At 44.9% G+C, this 25,441-nt stretch overlaps 1 protein-coding gene across 1 annotated transcript in view; it reads right to left on the bottom strand.

The window, feature by feature from the left end:
• Positions 1–259: 259 nt before the first annotated feature.
• Positions 260–25,441, bottom strand: part of RGMA (repulsive guidance molecule BMP co-receptor a) — a 105,045-nt gene continuing 79,863 nt past the window's right edge. Inside the window, exons 3-4 of the mRNA XM_040342361.1 lie at positions 7,234–7,751; positions 260–1,905 (exon numbers count right to left, since the gene is read on the bottom strand). Of these exons, the coding sequence (XP_040198295.1) occupies positions 1,234–1,905; positions 7,234–7,751 (1,190 nt within the window). The 3' untranslated portion in view covers positions 260–1,233. The remainder of the gene's footprint in view (positions 1,906–7,233; positions 7,752–25,441) is intronic.

Below are 25,441 nucleotides of genomic sequence, written 5' to 3' on the forward strand. Positions count from 1 at the left end.
TCGTGTGAAAAGGTCCTAAGACTGCTTTCACACTGATGTGCTGCGTGTCTATCCTGCGGGCTAGCTGAACTTTGCCATAGACTCCACCTGTGGCAAAAGCCGGCGCTGTAGAGGAAGCATCGGCTTATGGGGCTCTGCTCCGCAGCCGCTTTCTTCCTCTACCACCAGCTTCATATCACAACACTGATGCTGCGGTATGGCGGGTCGGCAACCAGCGATCTTTGCATGCCAACCCGCCATTCCAGAGCAGGAGGTCATGGGCCACATCAGAGGGCTCCACGGGCCACTGGTTGGCCATCCCTGCTTTACAACCTCTTTAAACCAAATGAAGACTTGGGCAATATCAACCAGTCTTCCTTTGAAGATCTGGTCCACTAGAACCTATGGTCCTACGTCCTATGTGACATAAGACCATTACTCAATAAAATATTAAGTTTAAACCAAGTCTAGCGTTAACATGTCAGAGCTGCAACATCTCCCTTGGTCTTTACCCATAGTTCTGCAAGGTTAAGTGTTGTGGCCAATGCGAAATATGGCCACTTTCACAATTGACAATGAGACGCATGTTCCCATATGTGCTTCAGTTATTATGTCGTCTGATACTGACTGAGCACCCCCTAAATTGTTCATGCATTTACAGCTTATTATGGATCACAAAAGCCACATTCACAAAACGCTAATTTTCACAGCCACCATGATACTGGCAGTACCACAAAGAAACCAGAGAGAGGAATATTTGTTTCCCCTCTACAACTTCAAACTGTTGATTGAACACATGAGGTATGGCGCACGAATGCTCCGCCAGGCAAATCTAACAGATAAGCGACATCTTATCCATGATTACTTTGTGTCAGAGATGCATAAACAAGGTTAAAAGACTCCTAATTTCTCTCTCCTAGAGTCCAAAATTCTAAAGGATTAAGAAGAAACCTGTTTAAAGACATCTACTCTACGAGGGCCATCAAATGGTGTTTACGCTTTGGATCAATGGCAGATGTCTCGCGCTAGAGCAAACACAGAAGCGCTAGATCTCCCGAAGGGAGCGTTGTCAACTCCTTGGTGTTGAAAAGTATTTAGGTGTACCTTTAGCAAGTTGTTGAACACTTTAAATAAATTATTCATACAGGTGTTAGAACTTGTGCTTTCACAGAAACAAATACACCTTGAGTAGCTAGGCCTTCACCTCCGCAATCATCCCACAAATGTGAAAAGATTTACACGGTAAACATAACTTTACAGCAACACTGAAACAAACACCAACGCCACGATTAGCTTGACCACCTCTAGGCCTAACCGAGGAGCAGAATTGCCAGGCCCCAAGTCTGTGGTCCTTTCATACAGATGAATTTTGTCCTTATTGGAGTGTAGTAACTTTACATCCTCGAAGGCATAATAAGCAGCTAGAGTGAAATTCACATCTCCTGTAGTAAGGAGGTCAAACACACAGGAGTGAAAGTAGAGGTCTTCTACTGGAAGCTTCTCCTTACACTTGGCTCCTGCCATCTGAGGAGTAAATGGTGGCCCGCGTCTCAACAAGCCAGTCTCTGGGGTTTGAGTGTGAAAGGTTCGGAAGTCAATTTGCTGGTTCTGAGGGCAGCCATGAAGACAAAGGTAAAGTCCCTGGTTTTCTTTGTCCTCGACGGCATTCACCACCTCCTCAGGCATACGCACTGCAAAGGTTAGGTAGCGGCCGACTTGTCGAACCACTATGGTAGTCCCAATGTATTTGGCTTGAATCTCTATGTGCTGCCCAGAAACCTTCTCAATAATTTTCAAGCTGTTTGCTCCACTCTTATCTCCACCATTCTTGGATCCATCTATAAAAGCTGCAGGAAGCTCATCCATTTCAGCTTGGTAGACCTTCTGGTCTACACACTCCTGGAAGTTCTTGAAGATTATTGTGATCTGAGGAAAAACAATAGAATATAAATCAATAGGAGTATAAAAAATGAAAACAAAAAAGATTTGAAAATATGAAAAGCCTCCCGCAACAGAAGATACAAAACAAACTCTAGGAACAACAGCACATTGTGCCCTGCCGTGGTTCATTGATCATGCAATGTTGGGCTTTTTCCTGCAAAGAAATGCACATATTCACACCTTGATTATTTCCCGCCTTGTCTACTGCAACTCTCTCCGTAATGGCCTACCCTTAAGCAGGCTATCCCCCCTTCAGTCTATTATGAATTCTGCTGCTAGACTAAAGCCTCGTATACACGATAGGTTAAACCTATGAAAACGGTCTGAAGGACAGTTGCCCTAGGTTAACCGATGAAGCCGACTGATGGTCCGTCGCGCCTACACACCATCAGTTAAAAAACCGATCGTGTCAGAACGCGGTGACGTAAAACACAACGACGTGCTGAAAAAAACGAAGTTCAATGCTTCCAAGCATGCGTCGACTTGATTCTGAGCATGCGCAGGTTTTTAACCGATGCTTTTGCATACCAACGATTGGTTTTGACCTACCGGTTACCAATCCATAGGTTAGATTTTAAAGCAAGTTCTCATTTTTTTAACCTAAGGTTACACAAGATCGGTTTGGACTGATAAAAAAGTCCATCAGACCGTTTTCATAGGTTTAACCCATCGTGTGTACGAGGCCTAATACACCTCACTAACCGATCCGTGACTGCTGCTCCTCTCTGCCAAACCCTTCACTGGCTTCTCCTACCCCAACCATGTAAAATTCAAAACGCTAACCACAACATACAAGGCCATCCACAACATCGCCCCCATCTACATCACCAACCTCATCTGCAGATATCGCCCAAATCGTCCCCTCCGCTCCTCCCAAGACCTCCTGCTCTCTAGCTCCTTTGTTACCTCCTCCCATGCTCGCCTTCAGGACTTCTCCAGAGCCGCTCCCATCCTCTGGAACTCCCTGCCCCAGTATATCCGATCGACCCCTACCCTGTCCACCTTTAGGGGATCCCTGAAAACTCATTTATTCAGGGAAGCCTATCCCACACCCACCTAACAACTGTCCCCGAGCCACCCCCATCAAATCATTCTCCGCAGCCATTACCTTTTGTACAACCACCCCTCCCTTTAGAACGTAAGTGCTACGAGCCGGGCCGTCCTGTACCTTTTGTATTGAACTGTACTGCACTGCAATTGTGCTGTCCCCCCTATACATTGTAAAGAGCTGCGTAAACTGTTGGCGCCCAGAGGCGATTCAGTTTGCATGTGTTGCGCTTTACAAGTTTTTCACTCACTATATAAATCGTGTATTACAATAATAATAATAATAGTAGTAGTAGTATGGTGCATTTTTACGCAATGCAGATCGACACACATGTAAGGTGTGCATAGGGTACATAGAGAACAAATGCTTCCTTGCACTGAATAATTTTTTAGTTTACTGTACCTAGTGTGAACAAGCCCAGAAAAGTTTTTTTTAAGGCCAATATAAAAAAAAACACAATGCAACTCACAACAAATTAGAAGTCAGATTTTAAAGTGGAGGTTCACCCATAGATAACATTTTTTACCCTTAGATTGATGCTCATTTTGTCTAGGGGAATCGGCTAGTTTTTTTTTAATCGAAGCTGTACTTACCGTTTTAGAGATGCATCTTCTCCGCCGCTTCCGGGTATGGGCTGCGGGACTGGGCGTTCCTATTTTGATTGACAGTCTTCCGAGAGGCTTCCGACGCGACGATCGCATCCATCGCGTCACGATTTTCCAAAAGTAACCGAACGTCGGTGCACAGGCGCAGTATAGAGCCGCACCGACGTTCGACTTCTTTCAGCTACTCCTGACGCGATGGATGCGACCGTCGGAAGCCTCTCGGAAGACTGTCAATCAAGAAGGAACGCCCAGTCCCGAAGACCCATACCCGGAATGACGGCTACAGCGCGGACCTGAAAATCCAACTGGACGTCAATTGACGTCCGCCATTTAGGGCGTTCCCCGCGTGCGCTCCAGAGCGCGCAGCGGGGAAACTCTGTGTTGGCCGTGTCCCTTGGACACAGCCAATTACAGATCGCCGCGAACGGCCAATCAGAGTGGCCGTTTGCGATGCGATCTGTGCGGCCAATGAGAGATGATCTCATATGTAAACATATGAGATCATCTCTCATTGCCGTTTTACACAGAGACAGCATCCTGTCTCTGGAGAGGAGACCGATCTGTGTCCCTTGTACATAGGGACATAGATCGGTCACCCCCCCCCAACCTACAGTTAGAACACTATGCAGGGAATACATTTAACCCCTTCCTCACCCCCTAGTGTTAACCCCTTCAATGCCAGTCACATTTATACAGTAATTAGTGCATATTTATAGCACTGATCGCAGTATAAATGTGAATGGCGCCAAAAATGTGTCAAAAGTGTCTGATGTGTCCGCCATAACGTCGCAGTCCCAATAAAAATCGCAGATCGCCGCCATTTCTAGTAAAAAAATAAATAATAAAAAATAATAATTCTGTCCCCTATTTTGTAGGCACTATAACTTTTGCGCAAACCAGTCGCTTATTGCGATTTTTTTTTTTTACCAAAAATATGTAGAATACGTATCTGCCTAGACTGAGAAAAAAAAAAAAAATTAACATGTAAAAAATATTATTATTTTTTTCAAAATAGTTTTTTTGTTTATAGCGCAAACAATAAAAACCGCAGAGGTGATCAAATACCACCAAAAGAAAGCTCTACTAGTGGTGAAAAAAGGACGCCAATTTTGTTTGGGAGCCACGTCGCACGATCGCGCAATTCACCTGGGCAGGAGGGGGGTATATGTGCCCAGTAAGCAAGTGGTTAAGCGCAATGGGTGAAACCCGTCAGAGGGTGCAGTCACATCTCACGAGGGAGGGAAGGTCTGTCTGACCAATCTGGCAGTTCAGGTAAAAAACACAGTGGAGTAAGGCTTAAGTGTTTGCATGCCTTAACACAACAGGAGGTGGATCAAATCTACACTTAGTATGAAGGCATTTTTATACTTTCTACATTTGTAGGCGGTCACGTCTTTAAAAAAAAAAAAAAAAAACGTACAAAATAGACATATCATAGACTTGGAAGACAGACAATTAATAAAATACTATTTAGCTTTCAGGCCAAAGGTGTCAAAAAAGTCTAATTGATCCTTCAGCCCGAAGCGTAAAAGAATGGAAAGAATGCGAACACAGCGCCAGGAGAGATCTAAAGCTATCTAGAGATCAAATGGCCAACTCTGACTACTCTACACTCAGTACAAGTCTGCAGCAACAATGGTTTAACCCATAAAGCTTCAGACAAACAAATGAGAAAATTCCTTAGATTTTCAAACCTAAAATGGAAAATATGCAGCTGAAGGAAGGAAGCCTGATATGGGAAACAAAAAGACTTTCCTTTGTAAGATTTTCCAAACATAAAAAAGGTACATGGATCTTGCTTCAGCATCCTGTGAGTCCTTCGTACAAAGTTGTTGGTCATGCACCAAGACAGTCCACAGGCCACCAATGTAGAAGACTTAAAGCGGGAGTTCACCCAAAAAAAATGTTTTAACCTTAGATTAATGCTCATTTTGTCAAGGGGAATCTGGTAATTTTTTTAAAAACGAAGCAGTACTTACCGTTTTAGAGAGCGATCTTCTCCGCCGCTTCCGGGTATGGTCTTCGGGACTGGGCGTTCCTATTTGATTGACAGGCTTCCGACGGTCGCATCTATCGCGTCACGAGTAGCCGAAAGAAGCCGAATGTCGGTGCGGCTCTATATGGCGCCTGCGCACCGACGTTCGGCTACTTTCGGAAAATCGTTAGATGCGACCGTCGGAAGACTGTCAACCAAATAGGAACGCCTAGTCCCGCAGCCCATACCCCGAAGCGGCGGAGAAGATCGCTCTCTAAAACGGTAAGTACTGCTTCGTTTTTAAAAAAAACACCCGATTCCCCTTCACAAAATGAGCATCAATCTAATGTTAAAAATTAACATTTCCGGGTGAACCTCCACTTTAAAGGGGTTGTAAACCTTGGTGTCTTTTTCACCTTAATGTATCCTATGCATTACGGTGAAAAAAACACCTTACCGCGTCTGCCCCCCGAACCCCCGTTTTACTTACCTGTGCCCCGAATTTCCAAGGGCTTGATCCCGCGCCCTTCTCTCCATGGCTGCATAGGATGCATTAAGGTGAAAAAATATGAAACTTTACAACCCCTTTAATGCATCCTGTGCATTAAGGTGAAAAAAAAACCAAAAAAAAAAAAAACCTTGTAGTGCCCCCCCCCCGTTTTTCTTACCTGAGCCCCGAATTCCCGTGGGCGCGATCCCGCGTCGCTCTCCCCACGGCTTCTCAGCTCTTTATTGGATAGATTGATAGCAGCGCAGCCATTGGCTCCCGCTGCTCTCAATCAAATCCAATGATGCGGGTGCCTGGGGGCGGGGCTGAGTCATAGGCCTCATACACACGACCGTTTTCCTCGACAGAATCCATCAAGAAACTTGGTGGCAGAGTTTTTTTGCCGAGGAAAACAGTCGTGTGTACGCTTTTCATCGAGAAAACTGTTGAGGAACTCGACGAGGAAAATAAGAGAACAAGTTTTCTTTTTCCTCGTCGGGAGTCTCAATTTCCTCGTCGTGTTTCTCGTCGGGCTGGTTTACGACGAGAAACACGATCGTGTGTATGATATGAAACCCGCACATGCTCAGAATAAAGTATGAGATGGGAGCGCACCTTCGGTAAAAGTAGCGTTTGTAATGGAGATAGCACATCCGTCACGCTGTAACAGACTGAAAAGCATGAATCGTCTCTCGCCAAACTTTTACTTAACACGCAGTAATATGAGATTAGCAAAAGCAGCCCCACGGGTTGTGCCAGTGGAATCGAACTTCCCCTGCCGTCGTATGTGTTGTACGTCACCGCGTTTGAGAACGAAGAGATTTGGTCTTGACAGTGTGTACGATAAGAAAGCTTGTCAAGTTTCTCGACAAGCCTAACAAGGAACTCGTCGAGAAAAACGATCTTTCATTTACGATGAGTTCCTGGGTCGTGTGTACGAGGCCATACACTCAGCGGCTATGCACGCAGAGTGTAGAACATGGGAGCGGGCCCGCGAAGGAACCCACCTTGGGAGGGCGCTTCCCAAAGGGGGTTAGCTCTTGCGTGGAGGAGCCCGAGACAGCCGCCGTGGGACCCCAGAAGAGGACGTCCAGGTCCACTCTGTGCAAAACGAACTGCACAGTGGAGGCAAGAAGGACATGTTTGTTATTTTTTTTTTATTTTTTAAAAACAAACCCATAGTATCACTTTAACTTACCTTGCTTGTAGCAGTTGCAGCAGACCCTGGATGAACAGGAGTGTTGGTAACTTGCACGTTCAAGTAATTATTGTCTATAAGAGGCCATGCCCCCTGTATTTTGCAGGTCTGGAAAGTGTCCGAAAACGTCCTAAGATGGGGATCCCCAAAGAGTCCGCAGTGGGTGTAATTTTGGGCTGAAGCATGCCGGTGAAAATTCTTCTCGTAATTACAGACCTCAGGGCTGTCAGACCTTTCCTGGCTGTCCCATGGAGGTGGAGTGCGTACACGAGGTTGAGAGGTCGGGCCATCTTTCGAACAGTTGTGTTGGATCATGAGGTCATCAATGCCATGGACAGCTGAATGGTAAGCCAAGTCTCCTCTACAATAGCGGGCAGTGCGGCGCGTGCAATGGGCGTAGGACCTTATCGCTGTGCAAACCTCCACAGGGTCCTCTGCGCCTATGTGGTGATGGGAGTTTGATGTTGTTAACCAGAACTCGGAGTTACACTTCAGAATTCTGCACGAGGAGCCAACCACTGCAAATACAAAACAAAAGTTATCAAAAATGTGTGACTTCATAACTTCACAACAGACGTAAAAATCTTGTGATCAAACAAACGCATCATGAAACAGAAGGTACAAAACATGGAAGCAATCTTTGACTTGATTACATCAGCAAGAAATTTCATGTCCATGCAATAAACCTGAACAGATCTGAATTTCATCAGTCTAAAAATTAAAAAAAAAATTGGAGTTTCTTTTTCAATCACAATGGGTAAAGCCGGCCACACGCAACTAGATTTTCATTCAAATGTTTAAAGAAAATTCTTCATCAGAACAATTTTTTTTCCGCCACCGAGTCAACCAATTCTGTTTGAAAGCCCCTAAAATTTCATCCAGACATGTTATTTAAATGGAATTCCAGGCTTAAACTGAATAGGCTTCACAATATTGGTATCCCCCACCCCCCCCCCAAACTAAAAAACACTCAAGTCGCGTACACGAACCGATTGTGTGTGGGCCCCATCAGTCAGTTAAACCTTTGGTCCAAAAATGTAGAACTTGCTTTAAAATTGAACCGATGGACGCCTAACCGATAGGTCAAAACTGATGGTTAGTATGCAAAAGCATCGGTTAAAAATCCACGCATGCTTGGAAGCATTGAACCTCGTTTTTTTCAGCACGTCGTTGTGTTTTACGTCACCGCGTTCTGACACGATCGGTTTTTAACCGATGGTGTGTAGGCCATCAGTCAGCTTCATCGGTTAACCGATGAGAACGGTCCTTCGGATCGTTCTCATCAGATGGACTGATCGTGTGTACGCGGCCTTAGTGTTAGAATTTTGTTTACTCAGAAAAAAAAAAATCCATCCTAATCTAAATTATCTCATCACTATGGTTGAAAACAAGGGATCTAACCATTAGAAAATTGAACGAACGTTCCAAAAACTAAAATGTTTGAGCAAAATTCGACAGGTGTAGGACCAGTTTAAAGCAGAGCTGCACCCAAATGGGAAGCTCTGCTTATATGCTTCCTCCCCCCTCCGCTGCCATATTTGGCACCCTTCGGGGTGGGGGGGATTGGAAGAACGGGTACTGGTTTAAAAAAATAAATAAAAAATACTCGTCCCCACTTCCTGGAGACCTCGCCGCAGGTCTCCTGGAGGGTCAGCCCCCTTCCACCGCTCCATTCAGAAAAGCAAGGCTTCACTGCCGGTTTCCCTTACGAGGAAAGATTTGGAAAAATTGGCTAGGGTGCCGATATTGTGGAATCCCTGGACAGGTAAGTGCCCTAATATTAAAAGGTCAGCAGCTAAATTATTTGAAGCTGCTGACTATTAATTTTTGGAGCTTCGCTTCAAGTATAGAGCTTTTATCATCTCATTAGGATAAAAGGAACACTGCAATGATTGCAGAAGCAAGTATATCTCCCTGAAGACATCTCTGTACGGCCCAAGAACAACTGTAGATAACCCATAGCCAACCCAACCTTCTCTCCAATTCAGACATGTCTTTACCATTGTATAGCAAACTATTCTTTCCTTCACCTTACCTCTAAAGTGGGGGGTCCCCAAAAGTTCTAAACATAGGGCCAGTTAACGATTCTTCAGGCTAGGGGGGGGGCAGGCTGTGACCAGTGGGATTAGTAAACGCTCTGGCATCAGCGGGAGGAAACATTGGTTTTAGTGGATGGAATGGTGCCCCTTTGTTGGGATCACTGGAATAAATGGTGCTCCATTGTTGGTATTACTGGGATGAATGGTGAACCATTGTTGGTATTACTGGGATGAATGGTGAACCATTGTTGGTATTACTGGGATGAATGGTGAACCATTGTTGGTATTACTGGGATGAATGGTGAACCATTGTTGGTATTACTGGGATGAATGGTGCTCCATTGTATGTATTACTGGGATGAATGGTGAACCATTGTTGGTATTACTGGGATGAATGGTGAACCATTGTTGGTATTACTGGGATGAATGGTGAACCATTGTTGGTATTACTGGGATTAATGGTGGTCCATTGTATGTATTACTGGGATGAATGGTGCTCCATTGTATGTATTACTAGGATGAATGGTGCTTCATTGTTGGTATTACTGGGATGAATGGTGCTCCATTGTTGGTATTACTGGGATGAATGGTGCTCCATTGTTGGTATTACTGGGATAAATGGTGCCCTAAAACTGGTGTTGATGGAAAGAATAGTGCCCCATCTCTGGTATCAGTGGATGGAATGATGCCTCAACGGCTAGATAAAGGCACGCAAAGGGCCACATTCGGCCCACAGAACACAGTTTGCACACAACTGCTGTAAAAGGTCCCAGCTCTGCCCAATTTCACTGCAAAGTTTCATCTGCCATCTGTGGCATTTTTTAATGTAAGGAAAATGGATCCACCACTTTGAGAGTAAGGTCCCATCAATGTCAAAGGCAACTGAGCAAACCTGAGACTAGGCCGCAAGTCAACTGCGACTCTGAAACAAAATACTTTTTTCGGAGATGACAGATTGTTTAAAAGAAATCAGTCATGAAAGAAATATGGAGGAGGGCAGTGTTGACCTCTCCTTCTGAGAATGCCAATGGCCTGGGGGTCGCCCTGATGCAATCTTGGAACGAGCTCCATGGATGGTTTAGGTCTGACTCAGAACCATTAAAGCCAGACAACTAACTTTTTCAGAAGTGTTTTTCTTTATTATGCTGAAACATATCTGCAATAGTATGGCGTTTTGCCACCTAAAAACATATATCTACATGCCGTCATCATGTAATGAATGGTCAACCTTGGTGGTCGAAACGGTTGGATTGCTGACCATAGACTACACTCCCATTGGCACTAATGGCTGCTTCCGTACTATACACTATTACAAATAAACTTGCATTCCATAAAAAAAAAAAAAAAATCTTGAATTGCCAAGTTCTTTCAAGTCTTCGTGACTTTCGAAGGCAGAAAAAAAAAAAAGAACGATATCTCAAAAAGAGCTTTATCGCCAGACACTGATATAAGCCGACCGTAGGAAACGTCTGCATGGGGCAACTGTCCTCTGATGTCGCCGGGTTTCATAAAGGGGACGCATGAGTTTATAGGTCCAAAGCAAAGTACAAGTGAAGTATACAAGTCTACTGCTATCAGTTAGTATCACATACCAGGCAGTAAAACCGAGCACAAGCTGGAAGTGCTTTGCTAATCCCGACACCAGCCCCCACACCCATATAGCAACCAAAGTTTATTTGATGTTTATGAGATACAGCTGCTTATGAGATACATACTTGTGAAAAGGAGGAGGAGGAGGGGGAGAAGAACCACGGCTCTTTGAATCACTGTAATATATTACTGAATCAATAGCCCTGGAGGGATGTAAAAGCCCACTGTACTCTGTAGGCCAAGTCCAACAAAACCAATTTTTCAGTACTGGGTGGAAACTTGTGAAGTTAAGCATAAAAACTGCTGAGTTGTTCTCTCCGGGTCCCCCGATCTAAAATCTCTGTGCTTTTTGGCCTTTCCCTGCCTTCTTGTTGAACCCCCCCCCCCCTCCCGCTGCTCTCCTGTGCCCTCCACCGCTTACCAGAGGCGATCGGGTCCTGTCCAGGGGTGGACTGACAACTCATGGGCCCCCGGGAAATAGGAGATTATGGGGCCACACAGTATACACACACACACACACAGATTAGGGCTGCAACTAACGATTGTTTTCATAATCGATAAATTGGCCGATTGTTTCAATTAACCACTTAAGCCCCGGACCATTTTGTTGCTACCGTAAATGCACAGGCCAGGTTTTGCGATTCGGCACTGCGTCGCTTTAACAGACAATTGCGCGGTCGTGCGACGTGGCTCCCAAACAAAATTGGCGTCTTTTTTTCTCCACAAATAGAGCTTTCTTTTGGTAGTATTTGATCACCTCTGCGGTTTTTATTTTTTGCGCTATAAACAAAAATAGAGCGACAATTTAGAAAAAAAATGCAATATTTTTTACTTTTTGCTATAATAAATATCCCCCAAAAATATATAAAAAAACATTTTTTTCCTCAGTTTAGGCCGATACGTATTCTTCTACCTATTTTTGGTCAAAAAAAAAAAAAAAATCGCAATTAACGTTTATCGATTGGTTTGCGCAAAATTTATAGCGTTTACAAAATAGGGGATAGTTTTATTGCATTTTTTTAAATTATTTTTTTTTACTACTAATGGCGGCGATCAGAGATTTTTTTTCATGACTGCGACATTATGGCGGACACTTCGGACAATTTTGACACATTTTTGGGACCATTGTCATTTTCACAGCAAAAAATGCATTTAAATTGCATTGTTTACTGTGAAAATGACAGTTGCAGTTTGGGAGTTAACCACAGGGGGCACTGTAGGAGTTAGGGTTCACCTAGTGTGTGTTTACAACTGATGGGGGGTGTGGCTGTAGGACTGACGTCATCGATCGAGTCTCCCTATAAAAGGGATCACTTGATCGATGCAGCCGCCACAGTGAAGCACGGGGAAGCCGTGTTTACATACGGCTCTCCCCGTTCTTCAGCTCCAGGGAGCGATCACGATGGGGCGGCTATAAACGAATAGCCGCGCCGTTGTCCCAGATCGCTCCCCGCAGGTTACCGACCGCCGCATGTACCGGGGGGGGGGGGTCCCGATTGGACCCCCGACCCGCGGAAAGGCGGGGACGTACATGTACGCCCATATGCCTGTACGTGCCATTCTGTGGACGTACATATACATGCGACGGTCGTTTTTTTTTTTTTAGCAAATTTGTTGTTGGGCAGATTACAAAACCCAAATTGCCGCAAAAAACACATTACATGCTTTTCTGCAGCTTCTCCATTGAAGTACCGTATTTGCCGGCGTATAAGATGACTGGGCGTATAAGACGACCCCCTAATTTTCAAGCTAAAATGCTGGTTTTGGGATATACTCACTGTATAAGACGACCCCTCACTGTGCCATTATACATGCCTCACTGTGCCAGTAGGCCTGCCTCACTGTGCCAGTACGCCTGCCTCACTGTGCCAGTATGTCTGCCTCGACGATCTTCCTACCTTCTCCTGTTTGCAGAGTTTCTCAGGCTGCGGGTGTCCATTATTCAAAAGCCGTGCCTCCTCCTCAGGCTGTCCCGTGATAGGCGGAACACTAATTTTCCCAGCAGAGCCTCTGTTCAGTGTTCCGCCTATCACGGATGTCCTCTCGTCCGAGGCCGAGGATGCAGGATTCGATGACCCCTGGCAAATCCTCATTCGACCCCCAGGTTGAGAACCACTGCTCTACATAGTTTAAGGTTAAACCTCTTTGCTTCTCATTTTAATGAGTGGCCACTCCCTTCCGCAAAAAAGTTGTATCCCTATTGTGGGGGTCACCAGTTTGGTATTCGTACATTGAAATCATATCCCCTCTCAAGCATCTCAAGGTGCTTCCCCATTACAGAAAAGACCAATTCTGCAAACCTGATTTCAAATTAATGGCCCGTACACACGATCCGAATATCGGACGAAAACGATCGTCCGATGAAGAATCGTACGATTTTCGGATCGTGTGTACACTACTTTCAAGAGCCGATCACGACAGTTCATCAGATAATATTCGATCGGACATGCACGAAAATTTTCGTTTAGTCAGTACAGTTGTCGTCCGAAAATACAATACAATACAAATACATTACAACACATGACATCACTTCCGATTATTTTTTTCGGTCGTACGAGAATTTGTGACTTTAATAACCTATTTCATTTTACTTGCGACTATTAAGCGAAAAAAGTCGTACGATCCGTCGTACAATATTCGGATCGTGTGTACGTGCCATTAACTACTTGGGACCCGCGCTATAGTCAATTGACGGCTACAGCACGGATCCCAAAATCCAAGTGGACGTCAATCGACGTCCGCCCCTTTGGGCGGTCCCCGCGCGCGCTCCAGAGCGCGCAGCGGGGAAAATCTGTGTTGGCCGTGTCCCTTGGACACAGCCAATTACAGATCGCCGCGAACGGCCAATCAGAGTGGCCGTTTGCGATGCGATCTGTGTGGCCAATGAGAGATGATCTCATATGTAAACATATGAGATCATCTCTCAATGCCGTTTTACACAGAGACAGCGGTGCTGTCTCTGGAGAGGAGACCGATCTGTGTCCCTTGTACATAGAGACACAGATCGGTCACCCCCCCCAGTCACCCCCCCTCCACCTACAGTTAGAACACTTTATAGGAAACATATTTAACCCTTTCCTCACCCCCTAGTGTTAACCCCTTCAATGCCAGTCACATTTATACTGTAATTAGTGCATATTTATAGCACTGATCGCAGTATAAATGTGAATGGCGCCAAAAATGTGTCCGATGTGTCTGCCATAACGTCGCAGTCCCAATAAAAATCGCAGATCGCCGCCATTTCTAGTAAAAAAAATAAAAAATAAATAATAATTCTGTCCCCTATTTTGTAAGCGCTATAACTTTTGCGCAAACCAGTCGCTTACTGCGATTTTTTTTTTTTTACCAAAAATATGTAGAAGAATACGTATTGGCCTAAACTGAGAAAAAAAATGTGTGTTTTTTTTTTTTAAATTGGGATATTTATTATAGCAAGAAGTAAAAAATATTGTATTTTTTTCAAAATTGTCGCACTTTTTTGTTTATAGCGCAAAAAATAAAAACCGCACAGGCGATCAAATACCACCAAAAGAAAGCTCTACTTGTGGGGAAAAAAGGACGTCAATTTTGTTTGGGAGCCACGTCGCACGACCGCGCAATTGTTAGTTAAAGCGTCGCAGTGCCGAAAGCTGAAATTTCACCTGGGCAGGAGGGGGTATATGTGCCCAGTAAGCAAGTGGTTAAGGTGGTTGTTCTGCAGTTCAGTATTACGGCAATCAAACTAAATTGAAAACTGAAGTCATGACTGTTGGAAGTCATTTACAAAAACGGTGTCTGCCATTACAAAATTCCCATGCTATGGTCCTTGAAGACCCAATTGCTGGTTGGGTTGCTATTGGGTTAAAGAAGACCCAAAGAGCAGGCTGCGGAAGAAGATATGTATTCCATTTGGAAGCTGTGCGTTTAGGCTGCGATAAATAAAATAAAAAAAAGTTGCTTATTTCACAGAGTATTAACTTGTTGTTTGAGCTGAATGGCGAAATCCAACCCCGAGGCGATGCAGGACAGCTGCGTTCCCAGGTGAGGCTGTTAGAGACTCATTTCCTCCCACCTCCCTTCCCAAATATCCTCACTATTTAAGGCGTTACATACTGGCTGCAGGCATCAAAAGCATACATCTGAATGCTGCAGTGACATCTGTCTGACTGTCTTGCAGCTACTAAATAAATTGCTGTGTCCTTGCCAAGAATCTTTTTCTATTATTATTCATATAAAAATGCAAGCTACGCGATATTCTATCTCTATCAGATTTCACTTGCTCGCTGTTAAAAAGGAAGCAACTTGTCACTCCCCCCCCTTTAAAATATGGCACTGGGAAATACCAGGGAGAGACAAAAAACATTCACTACTCACTGGCCGCGGCTTTTCTAGTCCTGGATCTGTCGACAAAGCATCTCTCCCTGAGCTCTGCTCATAGTTTATTAGCTAGATTCACGTAGGAGAGCCTAAAGTTAGGCAGGCGTAGCGTATCGCATATACGCTACGCCGCCGAAAGTTAGAGAGGCAAGTGCTGTATTCACAAAGCACTTGCGTCCTAAGTTACGGCAGCGTAGCGTAAATGTGCTGGCCTAAGCGCGCCTAATTCAAATGAGGAACAGGGGGGCGTGTTTTGTGTTAATGCATCGTGACCCGACGCGATTGACCTTTTTACGGACGGCGCATGCGCCGTCTGTGGACATATCCCAGTGCGCATGCTCCAAAGTACGCCGCAAGGACTTATTGGTTTTGACGTGAACGTAAATTACGCCCAGCCCCATTCACGGACGACTTACGCAAATGACGTAAAATTTTCCAAATCTGACGCGGGACCGACATCCATACTCAACATTGGCTAGGCCAGCTTTTTGTTGGAATAACCTTACGCCTGAAAACGCCTTACGTAAACGGCGTATCTTTACTGCAACGGGCAAGCGTACGTTCGTGAATAGGAATATCTCGCTGATTTACGCATTCTAGGCGTAAATCAGCGTTCACGCCCCTAGCGTCCGGCGGAACTAGACAGCTAAGATACGACGGCGCAGGCCGTCGTATCTTAGCTAGATTTAAGTGTATCTCAATTTGAGAAATATACGACGGCTTAGATTCAGAGTTACGACGGCGTATCTACTGATACGCCGGCTCAACTCTTTCTGAATCTAGCCATATATCTCTACATCATTTCCACCAATGTTCCTGCCTTCCCCTCCATCTCAACCAGCGAACAGAGAGAAGTCACCCAGCCTGAACACAGTACAGAAGAAATGAATCGCAATGAAATCGGCGGTTGTGTGAACTACAACGACTCTGCGCCAACAGCATCCAACGATTGTCTTCCGGAAACAAGAGTTCTATGTACAATGCATGTTTATTCAATAAACTCCACTCAACGGAAGAGTGAGAGCCGGTTCGCATACTGGCAAAAACGACTCTGGCCGCGACTTTGCGAGGCGACCTGGACACGACCTGAGGGCGCGACTTACAAGGCGACTTCAAGTCGTCTCCAGGACAATCCAGTGGCCAATCAAACAACAATCAGCTCTGTGGGAGGGAGGGGTTTGCCTGAGAAAACTATTTTCTCTTCTTGTATTGTTGCTTCAGTTAAAGCGGAGGTTCACCCTAAAAACATGTATATAACATTACATTCTGCATACTTCCAACATTTACAGTATGCTGTTTGTTTTTTGCTGTACATACCGTATTATTGCCATTTTCCACCCGGCTTCCGGGTACACACTCCTGCGGGAGTAGGCGTTCCTATGCAGAGGCGCAGTGTCATGTGGGACTTCGCCCAGATGATTGACGTCTTGAGAAAAACTTCCCCTCGGCGGATAAGGTGCGTCACGAGTTTCCGAAAGTAGCCGAACTGCGAGTCGGCTCTATACGTCACCTGCACACCGACTAGAAGCCGTGTAGAGCTGACTGCGCAGGCGCCGTATATAGAGCCGACTCGCAGTTCGGGTACTTTCGTAAACTCGTGACGCGCCTTATCCGCGGGGGGAAGTTTTTGTCAGGCACGTCAAGCGCAGAGAGGCATGTCAAGCGCAGAGAGGCACGCACCGAATTCACAAAGCACTTGCCTCCAAATCTACGCTGGGTTTCTTGGTCGTAACTCGTCGTAAGTGGAAGTGGGCGTGAGCCATGCAAATGAGGCGTGACCCCATGCAAATGATAGATTGAGCGTCATAAAGATACGAATAACGTACGGCGCATGCGCCGTCCCGTGGACGCATCCCAGTGCGCATGCTCAGAATCACGTCAAAACACCTGCCTAAGATACGTCGAATCACTGCCTACGACGTGAACGTAACCTACGCCTAGTCATATTCACGAACAACGTAAACGACAAAAGATACGACGGCTTGTGTTCCCTGGTCTATACCTTTGCATGAGTTGCGCCTCCTAAATGGGGAATAACTTTACGCCGGACGTACGACTTACGCAAACCGCGTATATTATGCGCCGGGCGCAACTACGTCCGTGAATCGGCGTATCTCCCTCATTTGCATATGCGCATAGAAAAGCAATCGGAGCGCCACTTGCGGCCAGCGTAAATATGCGCCCACGATATAGAGGTAGATTATATAAATACATACATACACACATACATATACACACACACACACACATACATACTGCGATCGTTTTATCTGTTGTTGAAGCTTTTGTTCATCAATGTCTGTGAATGGCTTGCAGATTTTGAGACGCATTTATTCAGAAAGATCAAAAAGGGTAATTTTGACCCCTGATCCACAGGCACAGTAAATTCCTGCCGTACGATGGAAATTTCCTAGATGATGTATAGAAGATGTTGCACATCAGATGGTGTTTATAGAATGTCAGAGAACCCCGGAAAGATCTTCTAAGCATTAGTGGCTGAAAATTCCCAGCTTTACGTTGTCCCTCCCTATTGTGAAGTAAGGATGGAATACACAATGGGTCTCCGGTACTCTTTAAAAGCCAAGAACTAGGGAGGTCCATGTGCCCCCTACAAGAGCTGCAACTGCTTGAAGAGCTCCCCAAAAGGTCAGAATTCCTAGCACAGCGGAAAGTCCGAACACAATGTTCAAATCCAGATTTATTTCCTTCCACACAAAACTATTTAAAGTTCCCTTTCACACTAGTGGATCAATTGGGTCCACCTGACAGTTTTTCAGGTGGACCTGATCGAACCCTCTAGTCTCCTCTATGGAACAGCGGGTGTCAATGATACATGTGTCCGTTGACACGTGCTGACATCCAATCCGCTAAAAACAGACGGATGGGGGATCTGCGTTCCCCACCTGTGTGGCGATCCGGTGTAAAACGGACAGTCAGGCCGCTTACATGTGACACGGGCTAGCCTTCCGCCTGCTCAGCAAGAATCAGCAGACAGATTACCCACTAAGCCGGCAGATCGCGGAGGACCGATGAGGTTGCAACGACAGGCAGCGATGAGGTTGCAACGACAGGCACCGATGAGGTTGCAACGACAGGCACCGATGAGGTTGCAACGACAGGCAACGATGAGGTTGCAACGACAGGCAACGATGAGGTTGCAACGACAGGCACCGATGAGGTTGCAACGACAGGCACCGATGAGGTTGCAACGACAGGCACCGATGAGGTTGCAACGACAGGCACCGATGAGGTTGCACCGATAGCCAACCTCACCAGCTCTGGGCTGTCCAGGAGGAGGGTAGCAGGCTCCTGGGCTGCCCAGACCTGACTCAAAGCCACTGTAGGAGGAGCTCCATGAGCCCGAAGTGGGAGGCTAGAGTCCACACCACCATGGGGACGCAGAGAGCCACACACCAGACATTTCCTGCTAGGGGCTTTGCTCTTGTGAGCTCTTTCTCCTCTGACCCGCCCATCCTACTTCCCTAAAGTCCCACATCTCCCCTAACCCACTCTTTACAGTCCCGCCCCCTCTCCTTTAACCCACCACTCCTTCCCAACCCCAGGCCTCATACATACACACACACACACACACACACGGCATAGTGAGACCTGCCTGGCAATGATAGGAGTGTTTTGGGACACCAGAGCAGTGACTCCCTTTGCGCCTGGTGTCCACCCCCACGCTACACTACTGGGGACGACAAATGCCCACACGCCAGGATGCAATGGCGACCTGGCGCCTGGGATTTGTCAAGCCCTTGCCTAAAGGATAATATTTTCTTTTGTTTATAATACACACAACTTAAGGGCCAGTTCATACCAGAACGAGGAGCTGGAAACCCACATTTCGTGCTCGTTTTCTGTTAACTTAATGACACCCCAAATGCAGTGCATTTGCCTGCACCGGAATCGCATGGTACAGCAGTACCATGCGATCAGGTTCCTGCACATTGTATAAAGTAGTGTAAAAAGATTATACCATTAGTATAAATAACACCGCGCTACTTAAAAACAAAATATATATGGCTGCCAACACAACAGAAATAGATCAATTCTGTGAAAACATACAAAAAACAACAAAGTGTAGCGCTAAATATACGTGCAAAAGGGAATGTAGAAATAAACCCTGTGAGGAATGAACAAAGTGATGATATAATGAAATATATTCGTGAATCCAGATAAAAAAGAGCAAAAAAAAAATTATGAGTGCAGTCTCTAATAAAAAGAGTCCCAAACAGTTGGTGAATCAATCAGCAGTGAAGCGATTTGTCATCATGCACATATAGTGACAATCCGAAGTGTGTCCACCACCAGGAATGATTGGAGGCTTACCGGATTAAATGGACCCAAACAGGTTTATACCTAATGGATCATATAAGCTCAAAATTGATGTTATCCAACTTCCAGAGGCGTCTTTAAATGGTATGCAGTAGAGAGAAATCCAATGCCAAAAAGTAAAAGTACCAGGAGAAGGATATTCCCAATATCAGCTTTTGGATGTATAATGATTTGGACCCAATGTGAGGTTCAAAATCTCAGCTCGAGGAAAAGGAATAAAAAAGCAAAGATACACATAGTGTAATTCTGTATAAAAAGTTTACTTAAACAGTAAAAGTATATAAAAATTACACTCACATTTCAGTAGTATAATCAGGCATAGAAACTATCAGCGGTAGGATCAGCAGATTCTGCTTTGGGAATCTGCTGATCCTACTGCTGATAGTTTCTATGCCTGATTATACTACTGAAATGTGAGTGTAATTTTTATATACTTTTACTGTTTAAGTAAACTTTTTGTACAGAATTACACTATGTGTATCTTTGCTTTTTTATTCCTTTTCCTCGAGCTGAGATTTTGAACCTCACATTGGGTCCAAATCATTATACATCCAAAAGCTGATATTGGGAATATCCTTCTCCTGGTACTTTTACTTTTTGGCATTGGATTTCTCTCTACTGCATACCATTTAAAGACGCCTCTGGAAGTTGGATAACATCAATTTTGAGCTTATATGATCCATTAGGTATAAACCTGTTTGGGTCCATTTAATCTGGTAAGCCTCCAATCATTCCTGGTGGTGGACACACTTCGGATTGTCACTATATGTGCATGATGACAAATCACTTCACTGCTGATTGATTCACCAACTGTTTGGGACTCTTTTTATTAGAGACTGCACTCATAATTTTTTTTTTGCTCTTTTTTATCTGGATTCACGAATATATTTCATTATATCATCACTTTGTTCATTCCTCACAGGGTTTATTTCTACATTCCCTTTTGCACGTATATTTAGCGCTACACTTTGTTGTTTTTTATTGTATAAAGTAGTGCTTGCACTACTTTTGCAGTGGTCCAGCGCGATTTTAGCCCATTAAAATGAATGGGCTGAAATCGCACAGGGACACATAGCGCGACATTGCCTCTCCCCAGAAGCCGGCCACTGGGGATATCATGTGACCGGACCGCGGCGCCCTTGGATTAGGCAACTATGCACATCTTTCCTTTACAGGGTAGCTGGTATAGGACTTCCACTACGGCAGGAAGGAAAGAAAATCAAATACTCTATGGGCTGTGTTAGGCCCCGTACACACATCCGAGAAACTCGACGAGCAAAACACATCGTTTTGCTCGTCGAGTTCCTTGTGAAGCCGCCGAGGATCTCGGCGAGCCAAGTTTCCCCATTGACTAACGAGGAAATAGAGAACATGTTCTCTATTTGGCTCGACGAGTTCCTCGTCGTTTTCCTCGGCCAAAAGTGTATACACGACCGGTTTCCTCGGCAGAATACGGCTCCGATCGAGTTTCTGGCTGAATTCTGCCGAGAAACTCGGTCGTGTGTACGGGGCCTCACTCTCGCTCAACAGGTATTGGTACCTTCAAACATATCATCTTAAATTGTATGCACCAATACAAAACAGAGACCCCTAGGGCAAATCGTCTGTTTTCTTCCCTTTTTTGTGTTTAATCAAGGAGGCCCAGTATTCTATGTCTTGTATCTCCGACACAAAAAGGAGGTCAGCGTGGAAAGAAACTTCATTCACTAAATTTAGGTCAAGTATACCTTAGAATAAAATGGACACAAAGAGGAGAGCTCATAAACCCAGCTAGACACCCTATATGAGATGCAGAGTTCAGCGCGCGAGACGTTCGCTCAATGGCACGGTTGTTTGAAACCTGGATGGATCACAAAACCTTTCTGTGTGACTCATGCCTGGCAGGAGATGTTGGTATTGTTGGCATCCATACCCTTAGAACTTTATTTACTTGGTTTTGACACAGATGGGGAAAAAAATAAAAAAATAAAAGGAGAAGACGACAAAGTGCCAACATATCTTGGCTTGTGGCTGCCACATCTTTCAACAGGGAGACCAGAAGATTGAAAAATTAGCTGATTGAAAAGAACGCTAAAAAGACTTATTCAAGTTCCCCCAGTTCCCTTCGCCCAGCGGCAAGGAACAAAGCTACAGCCACATGTATGGCTTCAAAAGTCATGTTTTTTTGCAATAAACTAATTGATTTTATAGAATTTCTCACCTTCGAGAATCCACAATTTTTCTGCTCATCAGGAACATCAATATTTAGAACTACTTTCTAAATAAATGTTTTTTGAAACCACTAAAAGAGCTAATGTTTTGACAAAATTCATTAAAATTTTCCCCCATCATCTGCAAGCCTCCGATATACAGGGAGGGAAAACAAAGTATTTTATCCTCTGCTGATTTTGTACGTTTGCCCACTGACAAAGAAACGATCAGTCTATAAACTTTAAAGAGAAAGTAAAACCCCTGCAAGAAAAAGGCATAATGAGCTAGTATGCATAGAATACTAGCTCATTATGTATTACTTACAGGGCTCAAGTCCTGCGGGAACGCGTGGGAACGGAGTTCCTGCACTTTTTTCACAGCAGGAACTCCGTTCCCTTTGCAGGACTAGAGCAGCTGAGAGCAGCCGAGCCGCCCGAGCCAATCCTTCACTAAGCGGCGATGCCCAGCTCGAGTCACTGTCAGGGGCAGGCGAACCTTAGTAATCCTTTATGTTACTGGCCACTTCCTGTATATGGATTCATCAGGTAGTGTGAGGGTTTTCCGTCACTTCCTCGATGCTGCAATGTCTCCTGGGAGCTTTTGTCATTGTTCCCTGGAGACATTGCGGAGGTCTGCCACGAGATATCGCGAGTAATTATATATAATCGTATATTTTTTTTTTTGGTGGGGGAGTGGATCTTGGGTGGGAGTTCCCACACTTTTTCCCCCCAGGACTTGACCCCTGATTACTTACCTGATATCAAAGCCCTCGTAGCGGTGCTCGTTCCTCTCCTCCATCGCCACCATCTTTCTCGTATCGCGGCGCCGTGACTGATCGGAGCCGCGACGACGTTACTCCCGCGCATGCCGCCGCCAATAACGGCATAATCGCCCTTAGTAACGGCACGCTCAGTGCGCCTGCGCGCCGTTTTCTACGCCGCATGCGCCGTAGACATCGGTGCATGTCTTTTGGAAATATCTTCTAAACCAGGGATATGCAATTAGCGGACCTCCAGCTGTTGCAAAACTACAAGTTCCATCATGCCTCTGCCTCTGAGTGTCATGCTTGTGGCTGTCAGTCTTGCTATGCCTCATGGGACTTGTAGTTCTGCAACAGCTGGAGGTCCGCTAATTGCATATCCCTGTTCTAAACCATGTAGGTTTAGGAGATATTTATTGCACTTACAGGTAAGCCTTAATCTAGGTTTACCTGTAGGTCTAAGTAGTAGCTTTATTTTAACAGTGAGAGACAGAACAAACAAAATGCAATTAACCCCTTCAATACACACCTCCATACCGGGCCTATTCTGGCACTTCTCTCCTACATGTACAAATCATCAGTCTTTTGCTAGAAAATTACTCAGAACCCCCAAACATTATATATGTTTTTTTAGCAGACACCCTAGGGAATAAAATAACGGTCATTGCAACTTTTTATCTTGCACAGTATTTGCGCAATATTTTTTAAATTTTTGTAAAAAAAATGGTTTCATGAATTAAAAAATAACAAAACAGTAAAGTTAGCCCATTTTTTTTTGTAAAATATGAAAGATGATGTTACGCCGAGTAAATAGATACCTAACATGTCACGCTTTAACATTTCACACACTCATGGATTGGCGCCAAACTTTGTTATTTAAAAATCGCCAAAGGCGACACTTTAAAATTTTTACAGGTTACCAGTTTAGAGTTAGAGAGAAGGTCTAGTGCTAGAATTGTTGCACACGCTCTAACGCACATGTCACATGTGTGGTTTAAACGACGTTTACATATGTGGGCAGGACTTACGTGTGCGTTCGCTTCTGAGCGTCAGCTACCGGAGACATGGGCGTTTTCATTTTTTTATTTGTTTTTTACACTTTTTTTTACATTTATTTATTTTTTTCGATCGCTTTTATTCCTATTACAAGGAATGTAAGCATCCCTTGGAATAGTGTGTGACAGGTCCTCTTTAAGGAGAGATGCGGGGTCAATAAGATCCCACATCTCTCCTCCAGGCTGGAAAGAATAAGATCGTGAAAAAAAATTCACAGATCTCATTCTTACTAGCGGCAATTGCGGTTTGTTTACTTGCGGGTACCCGAGCGTGACGTCATCACATCGCGCCCATGCCTCTGACGGTCATAGAGATGACTGGTCACCAGTCATCTCTATGCCTCCCATCCGGCGCACGGCGATCATCTCTCCGGGCCCCCGATGGCACGGGAGAGCCCAGAGAAGCACCGGATGGCGGCGGGAGGGGGGGGGATGTCCCCTCCCGCCGCCTATAAGAACGATCAAGCGGTGGAACCGCCGCTATGATCGTTCTTATGGTGCGCAGGATCGCCGACGGAATCAGATATCACCGCACAAAGTACAGGACGTCATATGACGTCCACCAGGGATAAGAGATCCCCTTTTTGGACGTCATATGACGGCGTGCAGTTTTAACGTGGTTAAAATAAGTTCTAAATTGATTTGCATTTTAATGAGTGAAATAAAATATTTGATCTCCTATCAGCAAGGTTGAATGCTATGCTATGCATACTAGCTCATTATGCCTTTGTCTTGCAGGTGTTTTTATTTTTTTAAGTTTACAACCACTTTAGGGATAGGCAGACTCCTTCCCTCAATTTTTTTTTCTTGGGGGGCGATATCTGACAGCCTTAAGCTGTGAACAGGGTGACCCCCCCCCCACATTTGCTGTGTTTACAGCTGGCCAAAAAACTCCTATATATAAGCTGAGCTGTAAAAAAACTCCTCTTGACGTGAGCATTATAGGTTTCAATAACCCAAAAGAACCTGGCAAAGAGCTTTCCTATCCCTACAGCTCGATAGACAAAGCACCCATTGTGACTGCATTAATCACAATTACTACATTGCAAAACAGTGCGGTGAGACTCATTATGCCACGGGGACAGGTCTCTGCAACATGCCCGCATTTTTAAAAGCACATTTCCGTGTACTCTCAACTGACACTTTTTTTTTTTTAGCCTACTGGCGTGCAAACTGCGCAATCAATTCAACTAATTGTAATATTTCTGTGGTTGGCACCAAACCATTTGGGGTTACGGCTCAAAAGCTGAATTTGTTCATTTAGCAAATGTGTGAAGTCCCCCTCCCCCACACTTTTGTTAGGTTGATCAGCTCTCTCAATGATCACCATCTTAATGAAGGAATTTGCATTTAAATGTCCTAGTAATTACATTTTACACAATAGTATTCTTAGGTTATAGGAAAATAATCACTAAGAAGTTGCTCTACTTCGTTCTGATAGAACTACGGCTACAATCACGCCAAGTCCTCTATGGCTACAAGTTCTGATAGAACTACGGCTACAATCACGCCAAGTCCTCTATGGCTACAAGTTCTGATAGAACTACGGGCTACACGTTCTGATAGAACTACGGGCTACACGTACTGATAGAACTACGGGCTACACGTACTGATAGAACTACGGGCTACACGTACTGATAGAACTACGGGCTACACGTTCTGATAGAACTACGGGCTACACGTTCTGATAGAACTACGGGCTACACGTTCTGATAGAACTACGGGCTACACGCTCTGATAGAACTACGGGCTACACGCTCTGATAGAACTACGGGCTACACGTTCTGATAGAACTACGGGCTACACGTTCTGATAGAACTACGGGCTACACGTTCTGATAGAACTACGGGCTACACGTTCTGATAGAACTACGGGCTACA

Source organism: Rana temporaria, chromosome 3 (assembly GCF_905171775.1).
Source record: "Rana temporaria chromosome 3, aRanTem1.1, whole genome shotgun sequence".
Classification (NCBI taxonomy): domain Eukaryota; kingdom Metazoa; phylum Chordata; class Amphibia; order Anura; family Ranidae; genus Rana; species Rana temporaria.